This window comes from Bolinopsis microptera, chromosome 1 (genome assembly GCF_026151205.1).
Source record: "Bolinopsis microptera isolate Bmic1 chromosome 1, MBARI_Bmic_1.0, whole genome shotgun sequence".
Taxonomy (NCBI): domain Eukaryota; kingdom Metazoa; phylum Ctenophora; class Tentaculata; order Lobata; family Bolinopsidae; genus Bolinopsis; species Bolinopsis microptera.
The window spans coordinates 15,443,594-15,461,144 of record NC_087072.1 but is presented as its reverse complement, the minus strand read 5'-3'; the positions used below and the strand labels follow the sequence as shown (position 1 = coordinate 15,461,144).

Sequence of the window (17,551 nt, the reverse complement as noted above, 5' to 3'; positions counted from 1 at the left end):
TCGGATAATGGCCAATCAAAAAGCTCAATCTAAACGAATTATAAAAACTGTCCACAATATCTTGAATCTCAGACGCTAGACTTAGCAGTACCTCCATCACGTTTGCTACTAAAATGAGGGCAGCCGCTAAAAAAAGGAAAGGAAAAAAAAATAAAGAAGTTACGGATGGTAAGTGTGAGCGTGTCCTCTTCTCTGTCAGTATCCTCTACAAAATGTGTGCTTTAATCGGAGCTAGACTTTATAGCACTTTTGCAGGATTGTTCTCTTCTCAAGTTTAGATCCCCAGAACAACATGCTGTTGTCACCATTTTAAATTTACACAAAATTGGAGGGATATGAGAAAGTTTTAAGCGGGTAATATCCTGTCCAAACCCAGGATACATAACATGAAGACTTTGTTGTAACTTTGTATGAAAAGCATTAATAGATTAACTACCGTTGCAACACTTGAAATCTTCAATTCGTTTCTTCTACTGATAAATATTGCAGCAAACATTTTATATTCAGTTGATTATGTTTCGACACACACCCGTTTTGCAAGTCGCATCCGTATGCAATTGGGCTTTAACAAGAAAAAAGAGAAATATGAGGATGTCGAGGACGTCAAAGATGTGGAGGTTGTCGAGGATGTTGAGGCAAGATGTAAGTAGAGTGTGCGTTTCATCCTCTTCTGCACCGCTTTTTTTGTTTGGAGATTCAGGGAAGACCTGAACAGTCAACAAGGAAGTCAGCTTCCACAGTTCTTCATTCCATTATGCAGGATGATTTCATGTGTCAAATTACAAATACACACACCATCTCGAATTGCAGGTTCCATGGTGGAGTCTACAACTACCACAATTACCTTTACCACTCGTGCTTTGAGGGCTGTCAAACGTGCTCGACCAAAAGAGTACTTAGCAAAGAAATTGAAAATCACTAGATTTCGTAAGTCACTGGAGTTTTCTGAAATTTCCAGGGTTTGGATTATGGTTTGGTTTTGCTTCTTCATCTGGTTGTCTGAGTGATATTAGTCTTCCTACGCATTAAATGACTCTTAAATTTAAAGTAATTGGTAAACACTAAATGCCCACTGATAACGTGTCTCTACATCTGATGAGTTCCTATTTCAACAATATTTGATGTCTTGCGGTCTACAATAACCACGTTCATCAACATGAGTTGACTAAACCTTAATGTCAAATTTATCATACTGATGACCTGAACGATGTAACTTTAATACACGGAAATTAATCGATATAATGTGTTTACTAGTGATTGACTTGTATGGAAACACAAATTTAAAAAGTTTTGGTTATTTACATCGTAAGAACCAGTAATTATGAAAAATATGATAAGTATCCAATAAAGTAAAACTGAAAACTCGTAAATCAGAATCAAACGCTATTTAGAATTTTAATCCACTTTTCAGGGATTGGATTACTTTCTCGCTAATATTCAAAGCACCTTGGAATTTCTAATCCGTTAAGATAATGTTTTTATTTTTTTGCTATCCTTACCACGATACAGCTGCCCTTTTTATGTTGCTGGTAACGTATGTAGCCAAAAGTATTTCAGAATCATGATCGCATGACATTAAATAGTATGCACCTATATTCAAATTTGTAATATTATACAATCTACTGTCAGATCCAAAGCTGGCTAGAGTGTCTGACGGCGATTCGAAGCCCACATTCAAGAAGAAGACTAAGGTATGACAGGGCTTTAAAATATTTTGTGTGAGGGGGGGGGGGGGGGGGGGGGCAGTACACATACGTTGGGGGCGCTAATCTCCTTTTTATGTCGGGGCTGGGGGGGGGGGGGGGGGGGGGGCAAAGTCAGTCACTAAGTGCCCGATTGAGATAATTCTTTCTGATATGACTTGCTATCAAGTCAAATTATAACGATGCTCATTTAAATTTTACCGAATGAACGTTAATTTTCGCGGTTTTTAGATATTTTGAGATATGGTATCGCGCCAAATTGTAATGCATCGTGTTTGAGTTTGACTTTTCAGTTTTCAAAATACAATTGTCCGAAAGAATGGGAACTCTAGCTGCTCACTTATATACGTCGTTATTTTCACTTGCAAAGAGTTTTTATAAGTATAACATGTATTGACATTTAGTCATGATGTAATTATTTGATGTAATAGTAATACCATGTTATCGTCTGTCCTGCAGATGTTGTCGGATTCAAATATAAGTTATTCGAGCTTTTCATTAAGAATTACAACTTATACTAAGGCTATACTACAATCTTTTGTTTACTATAAATATAAAGCATGACCTTTGTCAATCGATAATGATCTCATTTTAACCTGGTGGCAGACATTTAGCGAATGGTGAATGTTGAAAGCTCTTGTTCAGGAAATACAAACCATGAGTATGGGAATGCTTCTCTACAAAACGTCTAAGGAGAACTTGAAAACAACCACCAATCAGAAGGAACAAAAGGAAGTAAAGAAAACATCGTCAAAAACGGGAAGAAAAGCCCGATCCTTCTCAGTGACTTTATCACCATCAAAACCGAGCTTCTTTCGCAGAAACAGAACTGCTTCAGACTTTAGGGATCCAATGGCCTCGGCGCCGTTAGGTTCTAAAACTAAAAATAAATCCGCTCCCCGAAAAATACAAGTCGGACCCGCACCTCCTCCGATCACCGTGGTTAAATCTGCTATGGATATTTTGCAAGAAGACCAGGACCTCGAAGCTGACGTGAGAATAGAGCTCCTTACAACTGTGTGCATTCTCGTGTGAAATTGAAATGCTTCCACCAAAGGCTTCAATTCAGCTTCAATTCACAATTGTGCTTTAGCTTTATTGGTGCTTCAGCTTTTTTTGTGATTCAGAATAAGCTCTATTTGTGGTTGGCGTCCATTTAGCAATCTACTAGTCAAACTCAAACAGCTTTCGAACTGCTGTACGAATTAATCAGTTTACCTGCTATCTTAAATGTTAAAATCCTGAACAAGAGCTAGTCACGAATTTTAAACATCCTTTCCGCTAACATGAAGCAGCATTAATCCCACGTAGATCATAGTTAAGATTTTATTTGCAATACAGATTACAGATTGTGCTATATAATATGATATCCCGATTAATCTTGTTTAAATCTCTACATATATCTAATTATACTCTATTTTTGCCACAGGTTACTCGAGAAACTGTAGACGATGGAATCGATGACTCTCACCATCGGGCCGACGGGAAGAGATCATTTATGAAGAATACAAAAAAATTCTTCACTATAAGAAGAAACAAAGGGAGCTTGCCAGCAAAGTGAGTTTAAATTGATCCTTCAATATGGGCTGCTGATCCGGTATGATTTAAATATCATCGTTATATATGCATCAATCACTTAATTTTGGGATTTTGAACTTGCCTGTGAGATTCTGTGCTCTATTTTCTTTGCTTTCTTTTGATCAAGAATACCGCTTTGTATTCAACCGCTTAATTAAGAGTTGTGGTTATTATCACGTGTTTAAAGTTATAACCACGTGTTTTGCACAGTGGCCATGCAAGAGAGGCGGACCCTTATGAAGTGAAAGTTAGTGTTTCGACGTAAGATGGTGACCCTGGATATTTTGGTGTGTTCGCTGCCCATTTTTATATGTTGTCCGCTATCTGGCTGTCATTATTATGTGATCCCTTAATTTCTTAGGACTGTTGTATTTTTGCCTGAAAGCTGAAGCAGCACATGCTAACTCTAGTTGATCAAATATTGTATCTAACCTATTCGACAATGTGACAGATTGGCCGCCCGTTTTAATCCCTCCGCTCGTAAAGTGTAGCCTTCTCAGCAATTTATCAAATGATCATAGTTATATCATATTAAACAATAAACATGGCCATGGGAAAGTTGACTAATAACACTAATTTAAAGATTACAATCATAATAATGACGGAATTACCGACTCCGACAAATCTTAGCTTTCTATTTTTCGACAGTGACCAATTGACTGACGATGACAGTGACAATGAAGAGGTCCCCAACCAATCGGATGAATCTCACGACGGGAATTTTTCTCCAGTAAAGCTTACAGCTCAAAATCGTCGAGGCAGCAATCTGATCATGAGTTTAGATTTTCTAAATCTGAAGTCAGCGAAAAGAAAGCGAAAAGCTACAAGAATAGCCAAACATATGAAGCGGGTCGCCGAGAGTGGGACAAAAGGTAGGCACAAATTCCTCGTGGATATAGCTCTGCAAAGTAAACGTAAAGCGGAGCTGAGAACACCACCTTCGACTTCATCGGACAGCAGAGAACAACGGAATCTTAATACTGGATCATGGTCAGCTTCCCAACGTTCAGAGATAAAACCGCCGTTGAAAAAGGTACGGTCTGCCGAAGTAGCATCCTCGTCTGCAGATAAATCTGGTGTCGTTCACTCAACTTCGCTTCCTCTTAAAGTTGAAGCTAGGACTAGAAGTGGAGATAGAATTCCTGATGCTCGATCAGATAAGAAAATTGTGGTACCATCCAAGATAAGCACGCTGTCTAGGAAGAATGCTGAGAGGAGGAAGCTACTGGCTCTAGAAGATTCGTTAGAATGAGTTCCTGTTCAGGTAAAAAACCCTTCCAGATCTAAAATTTATGCAAAAACTAGAAAACTACTGAAATTTCAGTTCTGTTCGATCTGAAATCTGTTTTGTTACTTTTTAATGAATTAGTATGGCGCTTATAAATATAAGCCTATTTTAAGTGACTAGACCAGGGACACTCTTGACCTCTGTGGTGTTAATAATGATATTTACCACATCACCTGACATTACTTTCTGACTGGTACATTATGTGACATATGCGTACATACTACATCGCAGATCCGTAGTTATTCGTCTGTAATAGTGTAATTAATTTCCCAACGTTGAAGCTTTATTTGTTTTGGCTTTAAAAGTTTGAAGAACTTATAATTATCTCCAAACTTGTTTACAATAAGCTCTTGTGAAGTGCGGAGGGGGTTTGAAGTGAGCAAGTGCTAAATGTATTACTATTACTAATACTATTAGTGATAAGTAGCGTGACATTGTTAATTCACCCATTATATTGTCTAATTCACCCATTCTATTGTCTAATTCACTCATTCTATTGTCTAATTCACTCACTCTATTATGAGTCGCCCATTCCATCTTCCAAAGTTGAAAGTTCTTTAATTTTACACTATAATTGTAGACAAGGCCTCTTCTACTCTTTGTCTCTACTCTCGTCCCGTCTTATCCTGACTTGGAATCACACCAGGTTGAAAAACCCACCACAAGAGGATAAAGAAAAACGTAAGAATTCCGTTGTAGATGAACAGGAGGAACCAATGCTGATGGTTGGGGTGCAAGAAGACATTGAGGTCATCTCTTGATAGCTAGGGGAATCCTTGAAATTTAGCTGTTTTAAAGGGAATAAGTTGTGCAGGACACATCATGAATATTGAATATTATGCAGGAATACAAAGATTTATATTTTAAATTTGAGTCTGGATTTGTCAAAGTTAATTTGGTGTTGTGTCATGATATTCTTTTTGTTTGCAATATTAGCAAACATCATATATTCATACGGAGTCTTATTTTAAATTCGATATATCGTAAAACTATGGTTTGTAATTTTGAGTTTGTATTTTTATGGTACTCACTTTCAATTCTTTTAGACTTAGAGTTCAAGAACTATTAATGTGAAACTTCCTTTGTTATTGAGATGTTACAGGAAATATTGTTGACAGATTTGACGGTTTTTATTTTAGTTTTTGTAATTTAGATTTTAAATTTTTCTTGAATTAGAAATTTCTGTTCTAGTCATTTACATAAATAAATCACTCAACACTTGAAAATCTATTATTTTGTAAATGAAAAAGAACACCCGGAACATGAATGTTACGAGCATGCGCATAAGTTTATTCATTGTACGTGTCACGTCACGGGTTAGAGATCAAATTAGAGGGTAAGGGTTTCGAATAGTCATCCAGGGCGACCTAGAGAACGTGTTAAAAAAAGTCACGTGACAGTCGAGTGTAGAGTGATTAATCATCATCCTATTTTTTGACCTCTGATTATGGTTGAAATTAATTGCGTAGCAAAGTTAATTATGATCAATAACATAAGGCCAGGCCATGCATCATGTTGTCGTTGATGTACAATGTAATGAAGCAATTATAGTTAAACATTAATCCTGAGAATTTCGAATAAAGATATCTATCAGTAGTTGTACAGCTTCGCACCCCCACGTGACGTTTGTCTCGCGTCACGACTCACGAGACCAATATAAGTAAAACAGAACTCTTTTTAAAGAAATTATATTTGAAGCACACACAACATACACATAACATTCAGTACAAAAAGGATCTTAATTTTCTTTTAAGGCTTTTAATCCATAAGAAAACGTACCCTTCCAAATTAACTGGGAAAACTACGTACTAAGGCTGGAGCTGTAAGTGGTAAGATAAACAATATTTCATCAAATAATCTAAAAATTAGTTATTAATTATAAGGCTTTCAACAAAAATTGATCAATGATCATACCGTATACTGATATTAGTGAAAACCATTATTATATATTGCAATAGCACGCTTCACTCACATATCAATTAATATAAATAAGGTCAATCGAAACGCTACAAATTATGTCCCTCCTATCAAATTATGCAAGAATAAATTAACATTCCTGCAAAAGTCCGGACTGAATTAGGCGACACCATACTTCCCTTTCAGCTCCTCCACTTTGGCAATATATTGGCTCTCAGCGTCCTCCTTACTGGTCCCTGGAAATAGTGCTGGGTATAAATATCTTCATTGTAGAAACATTTAAAATTTAAAAACCAAACCATAGACAAAGGAGATTAGAACCGAGCCAGCTAAAGTTTCGTAAGATGGGTATTGGGTAAACAGTACCACTTTCTGTTGGACAGAGGATGCAATAAAAAAGTATCAATAGATGGTAGGCAGCACACACAACGTGACGCTGGCGGGTACCGCCGTTATTAGAAGTTGTTAGTCTTATTGCAAACGTATGCTGCCTACCGACACCTACGCTGCAAAAGTTGTATTTATATAGAATCGGCTAAGAAGATATTTCCTTGTGAGCGGACTAAGCCAGTGCTGAGTGATGACAGCGCTATTTCATGTCACGTGTTATAATAATTGAGAAATTAGCACTCGCGTTGAAATGTGACTTTGCCCTCCTGACTGAAATTAGCGTGAACTGTGCCAACTATGATGTGTAGCTATTTAAACAGTCTGTATTGTGAAAAACTATTCCAATTTTGTTTGTCGCCAGAGTCTTAAACAGTGTTCCCGACCCGGAACACCTCAATTCTAGAGCCGACAATAGGTTTTCTACAATTATCTGATAACAGTTCCAAAATTCCAGTGGAGTTTGTAGGTCTTATTTACTACAAGTACTACTTGTTTACAGTTAATGTAACAAACTTTGCTTTTTTCCGAAATTTAAGCCATTAAACTGATACACAAAATGTTGTGGACAAGAAGTGGGCCTCGCTCCACTTTTACATAATTTTAAGATGTTATCGATAAGTTCGCAACCCTTTAATAACTCTTGTTATCCGTTTCGGAATTGTAAAACAATTTTATGGATTACAGATATGGGCCAAACTTAGATTCACTGAAAGTTTCGTAAAATTTCGTTAATTACAGTGGGTGTGATAAAAATAAGAACACCTCTAGCTAGGAGCTCTAAATTTCAGTATAGTCTGGGATCTAGTATTCTAAAATAGCGATGATTGTTTATAACATTAAATCCTTCTATTGGGCTCGTATCATTAGTTACTCGCTGGAGTATGACTGCAAAGCTGAGAATGATGTGCAAATGCCATAAATTTTGTTCGGTAGAATCCGTCAGATCTTAAGCTAAAACTGCGAACAGATTCTCGGAAAGACAATGAATTCGAAGTCTTATTTATCTTTTCTACCGAAGTTATATTAAAAGCTGTTTAATATCTTTGGAGGAACTATATCTGCATATCTATATGTATATCTGCATATAACTGTATATAACTGTGTATATGAGCTTTCATTTTGATAGGATACTGTACAAAACATTGAACAGGCCTACAACCCGGGAAAATGCCGTGTAAAATTACACCCAATACCCGGACTATCGAATCTTAACTCAGTGCCCTTTATAGTCATTGGTTGGTGTAGTGGTAACACGATCGCCTCCCAAGCAGAAGGCCCGGGTTCTAATCCGGTCGGATGCAAGTCGGCCGGTTACCAAGCTGTGATTTGGTACAGCTTCGGCTGGTGATACACACTCTCTGGCTCGTATGACTAACCCCCTACAGCTAGTATAGTGCCTCGGCACAGAGTGGCTTAGGGTTACTGAAAAGGAGATAAGCACCTCAGGCCATCCCAACTTGTGGGAGAGACTTGCCCTTGTATCTTGTTGTTGTATCTTTATATTATAGGCATTACATTCGTTACATGGCATATTAACTAATGCCTTTCATTGCTTTATATTATACAGTTCGTTACGTACTAAGCTAGCTTAGTTAGCTTAGGCGCGGCGCGCGCGCGCATGCATGCGCGCATATCGATCGCGTGTTGTGCGCCGACGTATCTACAATTTTACGGTTGGGCACATATTATGGAACGCGCGAAATTCGAAACCTTCAACTCTTTCTGTCCCTAAACTAAAGAAAGCAATCAGGACACACTCAAAGATTACTGTTTCTTACCTTTCCTTGAGTTCCATGCATCCCATTTAGCTTTGCCTGCAAAGTCCATCATGCCAGGTCTACCTGTATTGACGTCGCCGACTGTAGCCTGAAAAATAGAGTTAAAAATGTCCTGAAATGTATAGCTACGGAGTCGCAACCAGGAAATGAAGTACTGTTTAAAGCGAGATGGATGGCAAATTATATGTATGTTTTTCAAATCTTAGTGTACATGAAACGTACAAAAATTGCGTCTTTTAAACAAACAACTATAGAATATTTGAAACGTAATTGATTTCTGTACTTTACTCTATTGTTTGGAAAAGGAAAATAAATAACTATTAAAGTTTCACTAACCTGCTTATAAAAAGAGTACAACTCAAGCTTCTCTTGGTCCGTTGCACTGGGAAGGGTCTTGACTTCCTCGGCTGCTTTCTTAAACGCGTCAGACATGGTTTACTGATTGCTTATAGCTATATAAAGGAGATGAAAAATGAAAAACTGTAATTCTGTATGATACAGGGGGGGTCTTATAACGTAACCATGCTTCATATTTGAATCCTGTAAATTTGCAGATGGTATACTGTAACTAGTAACTACTCATTCGAGGATTCCGTCGCCTAAGTTTTTAGATTCGATTTTTAGAGGCCACACCCAGTCAACATTGAATTGCTTATACTCGTGTTTGCGAATATGCTAGAAACTTCATTTTAATATATTACAATAGATCATTGAATGTGGGATATATGACCTAAAAATTGAACCGAAACAGAATTAAAATAACTAATTTATCAAGCGATTTGTTTGTCTCGTTAGCAAAATTGATTGGGTAATTATGTGACAGCGTGCTAGGATATAATACTGTAAGTGGGCTTTCTACACGATTCCCATAGTCAGTGGCGTAAAGAAGAGCCCCGCCGGGGTATAAGAAACAAGGGCGGTAGACGCAAGAGCGGAGGACACGAGGCCGGCGTAGGACACAAGGGCGTTACTTTATTAAAAAGGTGGACACGAGGCCGAATCACATGATTCATTTTAGTATGAACACGAAGGCGGAACAAAAACCGTCCTAAATGATGGTCGTTTTAACTGAGAGGATTGATGGTTTGAAATTGAGTGAACACACCTCAGTGAAATTCGTCTACCCAAAGTAAATACCAGTTTTGGTACGTACTACCCCTGATCTAAACCCAGGTAACCGTAGCGTCAGCGACTGCGATATTTTGAAGGCCAAGTTTGTCACATGAACATCTAGGTAGTGTTTGATTGGTCTTAGCACGTTACCAAACCCCAAAACCTGCTGCTGAGTTCGCTGAGATATTTAAGGCTCGTTTAAATCTGGGTGATTCACCCTCGTGTTCTGCGCTATTGTAGTATTGTGTCTACCGCCCTTGTGTTATCCGCCCTCGTGTCCGGTTCCCCCGCCGACGCGAACCCGCTGTGCGGGGTAGGAGCGCCATCTTAGGGGGGGGGGGGGGGGCGCCAAATCGTCGTTTGAATGTGGGACAATTGTGAAAAACTTAACTAATGTACTAGCAAAGCTGTGCGTTTTGCTCTAAAAACACACCTTTTAGAGCTTTTGCCAGCGTATCCTCTGAAATAACCTAATTTGTTCAACTTTACGTTTCTACTTTAAGAGGGGAGAGGGCGCCAACAGGGGGCGCTTTTTCAGCAGGGGCGCCAACAGGCAACGTTACGCCACTGCCCATAGTGCGGATCTAGCCTCAACCCAATCACCTGATTCCACGTAAATCGTAATGAATAAACTCTTTCTGCTTGATATATCGGTTATCTGAGAAGCTAGAGTTTCCTTTTTTTCAGGACATGTGTACATTTAAAAAACCCGAGAATGACAGTTCATTAGGAAAAATGAACATCGATATTATTTAATTTGATGCATTCTTCAAATAAGTTATAATAGCAAGTCATGATCATACCAGATAGAAATATTTCAATATGGCACTCAGTGGACAGCGACTGAGAAATAAGCCCCAACGCGTATGTGTACTGAATTTTGCCCTCCCCCCGGCCTCCCCGGCCCCCTGTACAATATGGATAGTAATTACACAGATCCTTGCGTTGAGACCCTATCTTTTCAATCGTGGTGCATGTTTCATAGGAAACGGAAATTAATAACCATTAGGGTAGCTCGTTAAGCTCAACTTATAGTTAGAACATAGCAACATTAGCTAGGGCTATAATCTAAATGGTACAATATGGGACTACGGCCTCGGATTGATGTTCAGTAAAGAGATAAGTTGATATTACTGAGACATTCTCAGCTCTGAAATGAGCTTCAGTTTAGTCGTTATTGTTAAGAAGGCAAGTTAGCTAAATACCAGGGAGTTGTACAGATCAGCACATCACCGTTACCCAAATTGTGATCCACCAAATCCATAAAAGTCTGTACCTTTGATATTTACTGATTTCTAATAGCAATGGAAAGTGATTTGATGATCTGAAATAACATTTTATTTATCTAAAAATGTCCAGGGTCTCTAATCTAGCTCAGGCTCCCAATTCAAAATTTTGGAGATAAAGTCCGTTTCTAAAAAACATACCCTATGCTAGAGGTGAATGGCGATCGTAAATTTCTGTTTTTTTGATAGTAAAACAAGTTGTAAGTTAAACCATGAGTAAAATTATAATCCCAGAATAAAATCTTACAAGTATACAAGTTACAATATTTACAAGTTCAGTTCCATAATATATAATAACGACCACATAATTTAAAAACAGTTAAAAGTTTGGAAACAAAAATCGACACGTTACAAATCTGCATAAATTTTCAATCTTAATCACATAACTTCAACGCTGACTTACAGAAATTCATTTAATTTTTGATGTAAAAGCTGGAAATATCCCCAGCCAGAGTGGTTGCAGTGAAGAGCGGCTGGGAGTCCAAATCCTCAAACCGGCCATCAAGCCAGTAGGACCTGTCATTGAGCCAAAGCCCACAACTGGTATTGTTAAACTGAGGAACTTGTATTGTCAGTTCGTGGTGACCTGTTAGGTTGTTTATCAGCGCAATTCCGTCATCGTATGTCGCTGCTATGAAGGCGGAGCCGACACCCACAATCTGCTCCGCACACACATACCCCCCACTCTTGACTATACGCAGCAGGTTGTACGTGGTGGCTTCCCACATGTACACCCCATGAGAAGATCCACACACTACTACAGTACACTTCTCACCTGTCCTACCTAACACTTCAGTCTTCAGTAAACCAGGCTGAAAATACCCTTCTTTGCCCCCATAACTCAGCGGTTTCAGATCACAAAGCATCTTCTTGTCATCTACATTCCAAACCTTGATACAAGCTATATCCAAACTGAATACCCTCTCATCTAACAGTACTATTTTATTGATCATAGTCTCGTGACCTCTGAACACATGTTTACAGTTGCTGGAGTTATCTGTAACAACCCACACCCTAACCGTACAATCTGATGAACCGGACACTATGACACTGCTGTCTGTTGAGCATTTGACATGGTACACTGGTCCCATGTGTCGCGAACAGGTGCTGATAAGACGGGTTATCTCCGTATCGTACACCAACACACAGCCGTTATACGACCCGGCTGCTACGATAGTCTCAGTACAGTCAATACAGCTCGGTGCCATGCCCTCTCGTTCACTTATCATAGAGAATGTGGTTCTATCCCAGCACCGGATGAACCTATCATCTCCTCCGCTGTAGAATCTGTTGGTGTTAGCACTGAGGGCCAGCGTGCGGCTGGTGTGGGCTGGTGTGCTCGATACATCTGACACTGATCTGGTTACACAGCCGTTCTTCTGTTTTAGTTTGTGGAGGTTTCTCTGATAAGATAATATCTTATCTCTGTAATGTGAAGCGGGGAGAGATAAGCTGTATTTTAGGGAGATTCTCAGGAAGAAGCACAATTCCCTCCATAACATGCACTCTGAGTTTATCAACTTGTTCCAGTACTTTGAAACCTGCAACACATTTCATTAGATCATTGTTGTACAACGTCCTCTAGCTCTCTCTCTCTCTCTCTCTCTCTCTCTCTCTCTCTCTCTCTCTCTCTCTCTCTCTCTCTCTCTCTCTCTCTCTCTCTCTCTCTCTCTCTCTCTCTCTCTCTCTCTCTCTCTCTCTCTCTCTCTCTCTCTCTCTCTCTCTCTCTCTCTCTCTCTCTCTCTCTCTCTCTCTCTCTCTCTCTCTCTCTCTCTCTCTCTCTCTCTCTCTCTCTCTCTCTCTCTCTCTCTCTCTCTCTCTCTCTCTCTCTCTCTCTCTCTCTCTCTCTCTCTCTCTCTCTCTCTCTCTCTCTCTCTCTCTCTCTCTCTCTCTCTCTCTCTCTCTCTCTCTCTCTCTCTCTCTCTCTCTCTCTCTCTCTCTCTCTCTCTCTCTCTCTCTCTCTCTCTCTCTCTCTCTCTCTCTCTCTCTCTCTCTCTCTCTCTCTCTCTCTCTCTCTCTCTCTCTCTCTCTCTCTCTCTCTCTCTCTCTCTCTCTCTCTCTCTCTCTCCTCTCTCTCTCTCTCTCTCTCTCTCTCTCTCTCTCTCTCTCTCTCTCTCTCTCTCTCTCTCTCTCTCTCTCTCTCTCTCTCTCTTCGGTGAGTGGAATATCACAAGGTAGATTAGCATGGTGACTAAATTTGATATTTTTGTGAATATTGTTTACCAGACTCGTAGGGTTTCTCATAGCAACTTGGTACACAGAACTCCGTATGTAATATTGTAATATAATCAGAAGATACGGACTAACTCAATGTTAGCTCAAACTCTTGAAGCTTCTAGAACTTGTTGCTCAGACATTCAAATTACACAGACGAACGAGGTCTGAACATACAAAATACATTGAAAATAAGCTGGAACAGTACAGATCTAAATGCAATAAGAACCTGAGTAGCAGCCAGTAGAGAAGTAGGATCTAGAAACCGCAACACGACCAATGACAGCTCGTCAGGGAGCTCTGAGATGTAGTCTACTGTGGCTATCCTCTCAATGTTCCGGACCAGGAACAGCCGATTATTTGCTGGCAACCGACCTAACAACTCCTGAGGGGAGACAAGGTTTTAAAACTTTAACCGGGGCTGCAAAAATACAACAATTTGTGAATTTAAAATCGGCGAAAAGAGGCAAAACTAGGTTTGTGATAAACGTGGCGAGAAGAAGTATTATAGAAAGGATGCTACAGTACAAACATTAAACATACTTGCTTTATTGACATGATGAACAATTACAGCACATCAGTGTGGTAATCAGCAAGACTCAACAACTTCTGTCTTCTACCTTCAACACTTATAAAATAGTGTGTGCTTTATTTACTGTGCTTTATTATGTGCTGTATGCAAAGCCCAGAACTACAGCGGCAGCAACCTTGAGTTGGCGGAGAGCAGCAGGAAAAATATATATAATGACTTGTAAATTCTTAATATGCAATTTTCAACAACAAAAAATGCTGACGAAATGTGTGCAGTTAATGACATTATATGTAGTACAGTCAAAAATGTCAAAATTTAAGTCTTTAAATTGGTTTAAGGAAGCTAAAAACAAGATATTCCACGTTATTTAGTTAGTTATAGTGCCCATCAGGCAGCGAATTCATCAGAACTGGTTAGTCAATTTAGTTTAATGAGGTATTTGAAATGTTATCTTATTTTTTAACGATATAAGCATGCTGCACTACAGTGTTTTTGACGCCTTTTTCTAAATTTAGATTTAAGAACAACCTCAAAGTACAACTTATTAAGGGGCACAATCTAACAAGCACAAAGAATTTCCACAGTCAACAAGATATGTATAGTAGCACGGTATACTGCACTATTCTGGAAACTATGTTTTGTAGTCTTTACATGGCTTCTAGGCAGCTCGACAGTTTAAAAATTTCTCGCATAGCGACAGATAGCGAACGTGTCGATTTGTCGACGGTATACAACTTCAGAGTTCAGGTGTATAGTTTATTTGTTAGTAACGGTATTTGAAATTATCAAAACTCAGCACGACGCTGGACGCTGGAGTCCAATTTAAGTATGCCTGAACTGACTGCCTTGCCCGTTCTATGTTTGAAAGTTAAACTGTACTTGATTTGCTCAGAATTAATTATCATTCAAGAGTAGAAATAATTAACATATATAAAGAAGATGAAACAATTATGGTAATTAATCAACAGATTACAATAAAATAAATTATACTCACATAAATGAAAGCAGATCTTTGTCGTTCAGAGAGTTTATCACAAATAGTGCCCACAGTATCTGTCTTCCAGGACATGAACAGATCCTGAGGGTAGCTGCTTTCTTCAGAACTGGATGGTCCAGGTTCCATGCTTTCAGGTCCTATTTGAGGATCATCCGTTTCTTCAGATGTTGTAGGGGGCCTATCTGCAACTGTAATGTATACAGGTTTATGTCGTTCTAAAGACTTGCCTTCGGCCGTTGGCAACTCCCGTGTCATGATTATCAGCTCGTTTTACCATGGACTTGATCGTAGCAACCATTTTCATGAGCCATAAAATAGCATTCTGTATCGGCAACATTTTAAGATTTGATAATGAGTTATAACTATATAATATGTAACAGCCGACAATCAAAACATCGACAACTGACGACTGAGCAAATCAGATTAGTTATAATAACTTGCATTTTTTACAATATTGCTTATTGCTTAATATGATTAAGCCACACTTTGATACTTTCTACAACAAAAAGAACTAAACATGCAACTACTGTTTATCAATTATCAAAATTTAGTAAATGAAGCAGAAACAGTCGAGAACTATACTGGAAATTAAACGCAGTGCCCAGTGGTGGTGATTCACTTTATTACTCAATAGTAACACACAATGCATCTACGTTAAAGTTCTGATGGTGCTTGCCGAAAGCCTAAAATTGAGGCAAGTAGAATTGGTCGACAAAAGTACTGTGCTTGGGAAGTAACGTGTTTGACCTCTTACAACAACTGTTACAAGCTCCAGCATCGTGCATAAAGTATAAAGCGAGAGAACTTTGTGTCTCAGCTAATTACAGCCAAGTCTTTGTTCCCCTCATTCTTCCGTTAGCAACAGAAACTTGTTCTAGAACGTATAGTGGAACACCAAACTGTGGACCAAAATTGTTGGACTACCAAACCTCTGGAAATTTTCAAAAGGTGTCGAACCTTTCTTGGTTAAAAATACAACATCTTAAAATCTGTTTCCGGATTTTAGATGCATGGTTTTATCGAAGCTGTGCTTAAAAGTTAATCTTTAGCGGGCTTGTGACAACGTGGTATGTAGTTGTTTCTCACGTAAATAAGTTATCAAACCACAAATATATATATTAGCATCTATATCTCAAAAACAGACACATTTTTGACTGAATTTTCGTTCAATGACTGATAAGTCAGTCAAGTAAGAGATAATTAAGGAAAGTCTCAAAGTTGATTCCGGCCCAACAAAACATCTAGAGAAAGCATTACAAAATTGAAAGTCATATTTTCCCTTTCTGTACTTTATCCAAATATGATATTTCCTTAACCGAAATTTCACAGTGACCATTAGTCATTTAACTTTGGATGGCTAAAAACTGTAACTGGAAATTGGATTACCGTAGAAAACATAACGAAATGGAAAAATTATAGTGCCCCTTTTTTGTCAAAAATTGACAATGAAATGTCGTGGACAAATATTTCACAGTTTTGACTGAATTTTTCTCCAATGACCAATTGGTAAAAAACTTTGCTGATGGGTTTAAGAAGGTGTGATGGAGGCTGTCAGACTGTGTTGAACATATGGTCACTAATCAAGCAGCTGCAAAGCTATCTTCAAATGGTGCCCCTGTGATAAGCTCAGGATCAACGATTATTGGGAGCTGACCAGATAACCATCATTTTCTAACAAGACTTGACCAGATCAGCAATAAAAAATTTGGTTAACTGAACATAAGGCAAACTGGACCAACCCAGATCACAAAATCACATCATTAAACAAGCAAGGCAGATTATCATAACCTCGCTAAGACACTAGCTAGATGGCATGTAATGCGTCACGTGATCGATTTCGAGATGCGCTATGTGCCATCTAGCTAGGACCAAAGACTGTGTTGTGTGGCGCAATATGAGATGTAATCCTTGATCCTAGCTAGACAACAAGTAACTATTACGTGATTGAAACATTACTGAACTTGTCAACATAAGTTGAGGTCTTGCACAATGTCATGTCTTAGAATATCTTAGACTCAACAGAAGTTTGGTTGGCAAAGGAATACATCTATTTCTAAATTATCTTGTTCATGTGTTTATTTAATTTTAAATTGTTCAGTGAACTCACAAGGTTAGGATGATTTATTTGAAATAAAATTACAAGACATATCTTTACAAACCCTTAATTCATAATGAAATTCACAACAGCATAACAGGATCATTTACTACGTTACACACAAAATAGGTAGTTAACAGACAGAATCAGGCATCCGAGGGAAAGCTGAGGCAGTGAGGATATGGGAAGTACGATTTCTTCATAGCCCGTCATTGACAAGGCCAGCATTAATGAGATCCAATGATTTCACTATAGCTTTTCAATGAAAGACTGACCTGAATTTTCACTTTTTCGTCCGATCATCTTGGAAAGTTTTTTGTACATCCCCATAGACGTAAATAGTAACCAAAAAAATTATTTTTGAAAAATTCGGAAATTTAGGTGTGCCCCAAGCCGTTTCCATGACAACCGCGCTCGCGAACCTCAGAAATCTGGAAAAATTCGATATCTCAGGACCCATTGCACCTACAGAGCTAAAATTAGGCTTAAAAGATGCGGAATCAGCACATTTATATGAGACTTATTAATAAACATATAGCCTAAAGTGCTCACTTTCGTCAAAAATTGCAAAAAACACATTTTTTGTACATTTCCATGGCAACCGCGCCCTAAAATTTGGATGTGCATCTCTATTTTTCAGTCAAACTATGAACAGCTCAG

General features: G+C 38.6%; 3 protein-coding genes across 16 annotated transcripts in view; 1 reads left to right on the top strand and 2 right to left on the bottom strand.

Moving 5' to 3' along the window:
• The window catches only part of LOC134815034 (uncharacterized), a 30,311-nt gene extending 24,570 nt beyond the window's left edge, over nucleotides 1-5,741 (top strand). For 5 of the 13 annotated variants that reach the window (XM_063823519.1, XM_063823567.1, XM_063823527.1 and 2 more), the window contains 3 exons: nucleotides 1,630-1,691; nucleotides 3,133-3,260; nucleotides 5,216-5,741. In XM_063823519.1, the coding sequence (XP_063679589.1) occupies nucleotides 1,630-1,691; nucleotides 3,133-3,260; nucleotides 5,216-5,330 (305 nt within the window). In that variant the 3' untranslated portion in view covers nucleotides 5,331-5,741. Of the gene's footprint in view, nucleotides 1-72; nucleotides 169-507; nucleotides 643-810; nucleotides 928-1,629; nucleotides 1,692-3,132; nucleotides 3,261-3,491; nucleotides 3,569-5,215 lie in introns of all 13 variants that reach the window. The other 8 variants (XM_063823485.1, XM_063823512.1, XM_063823504.1 and 5 more) reach the window with 4 other exon arrangements.
• Nucleotides 5,742-6,243: 502 nt separating this feature from the next.
• The window catches only part of LOC134825959 (acyl-CoA-binding protein-like), an 89,707-nt gene continuing 78,399 nt past the window's right edge, over nucleotides 6,244-17,551 (bottom strand). Inside the window, exons 2-4 of the mRNA XM_063838169.1 lie at nucleotides 8,991-9,108; nucleotides 8,655-8,742; nucleotides 6,244-6,722 (exon numbers count right to left, since the gene is read on the bottom strand). Coding sequence (XP_063694239.1) covers nucleotides 6,646-6,722; nucleotides 8,655-8,742; nucleotides 8,991-9,086 — 261 coding nt within the window. The 5' untranslated portion in view covers nucleotides 9,087-9,108 and the 3' untranslated portion in view covers nucleotides 6,244-6,645. The remainder of the gene's footprint in view (nucleotides 6,723-8,654; nucleotides 8,743-8,990; nucleotides 9,109-17,551) is intronic.
• On the bottom strand, nucleotides 11,255-15,128 carry LOC134820920 (F-box/WD repeat-containing protein 2-like). 2 transcript variants are annotated; one of them, XM_063831586.1, is made up of 3 exons: nucleotides 14,794-15,128; nucleotides 13,497-13,652; nucleotides 11,255-12,594 (listed from the first exon to the last, which is right to left on the bottom strand). In XM_063831586.1, exons 1-3 carry the CDS (start codon nucleotides 15,049-15,051, stop codon nucleotides 11,467-11,469), a joined length of 1,542 nt encoding a protein of 513 aa, XP_063687656.1. In that variant the 5' UTR covers nucleotides 15,052-15,128; the 3' UTR covers nucleotides 11,255-11,466. The 2 variants fall into 2 exon arrangements, with proteins under 2 accessions (XP_063687656.1, XP_063687664.1); XM_063831594.1 differs by lacking the exon at nucleotides 14,794-15,128 and adding an exon at nucleotides 13,811-13,895 and having other exon boundaries at nucleotides 11,256-12,594.

Bases quoted from the DNA above. Each gene is read 5' to 3' on its own strand.
- LOC134820920 (XM_063831586.1), bottom strand. From the start codon at position 15,051: ATGACACGGGAGTTGCCAACGGCCGAAGGCAAGTCTTTAGAACGACAT. The intron at 13,653-14,793 runs GTGAGTATAATT...GTCTCCCCTCAG, and splicing joins AAAGATCTGCTTTCATTTAT to GAGTTGTTAGGTCGGTTGCC. The intron at 12,595-13,496 runs GTTCTTATTGCA...AATGTGTTGCAG, and splicing joins CTCTACTGGCTGCTACTCAG to GTTTCAAAGTACTGGAACAA.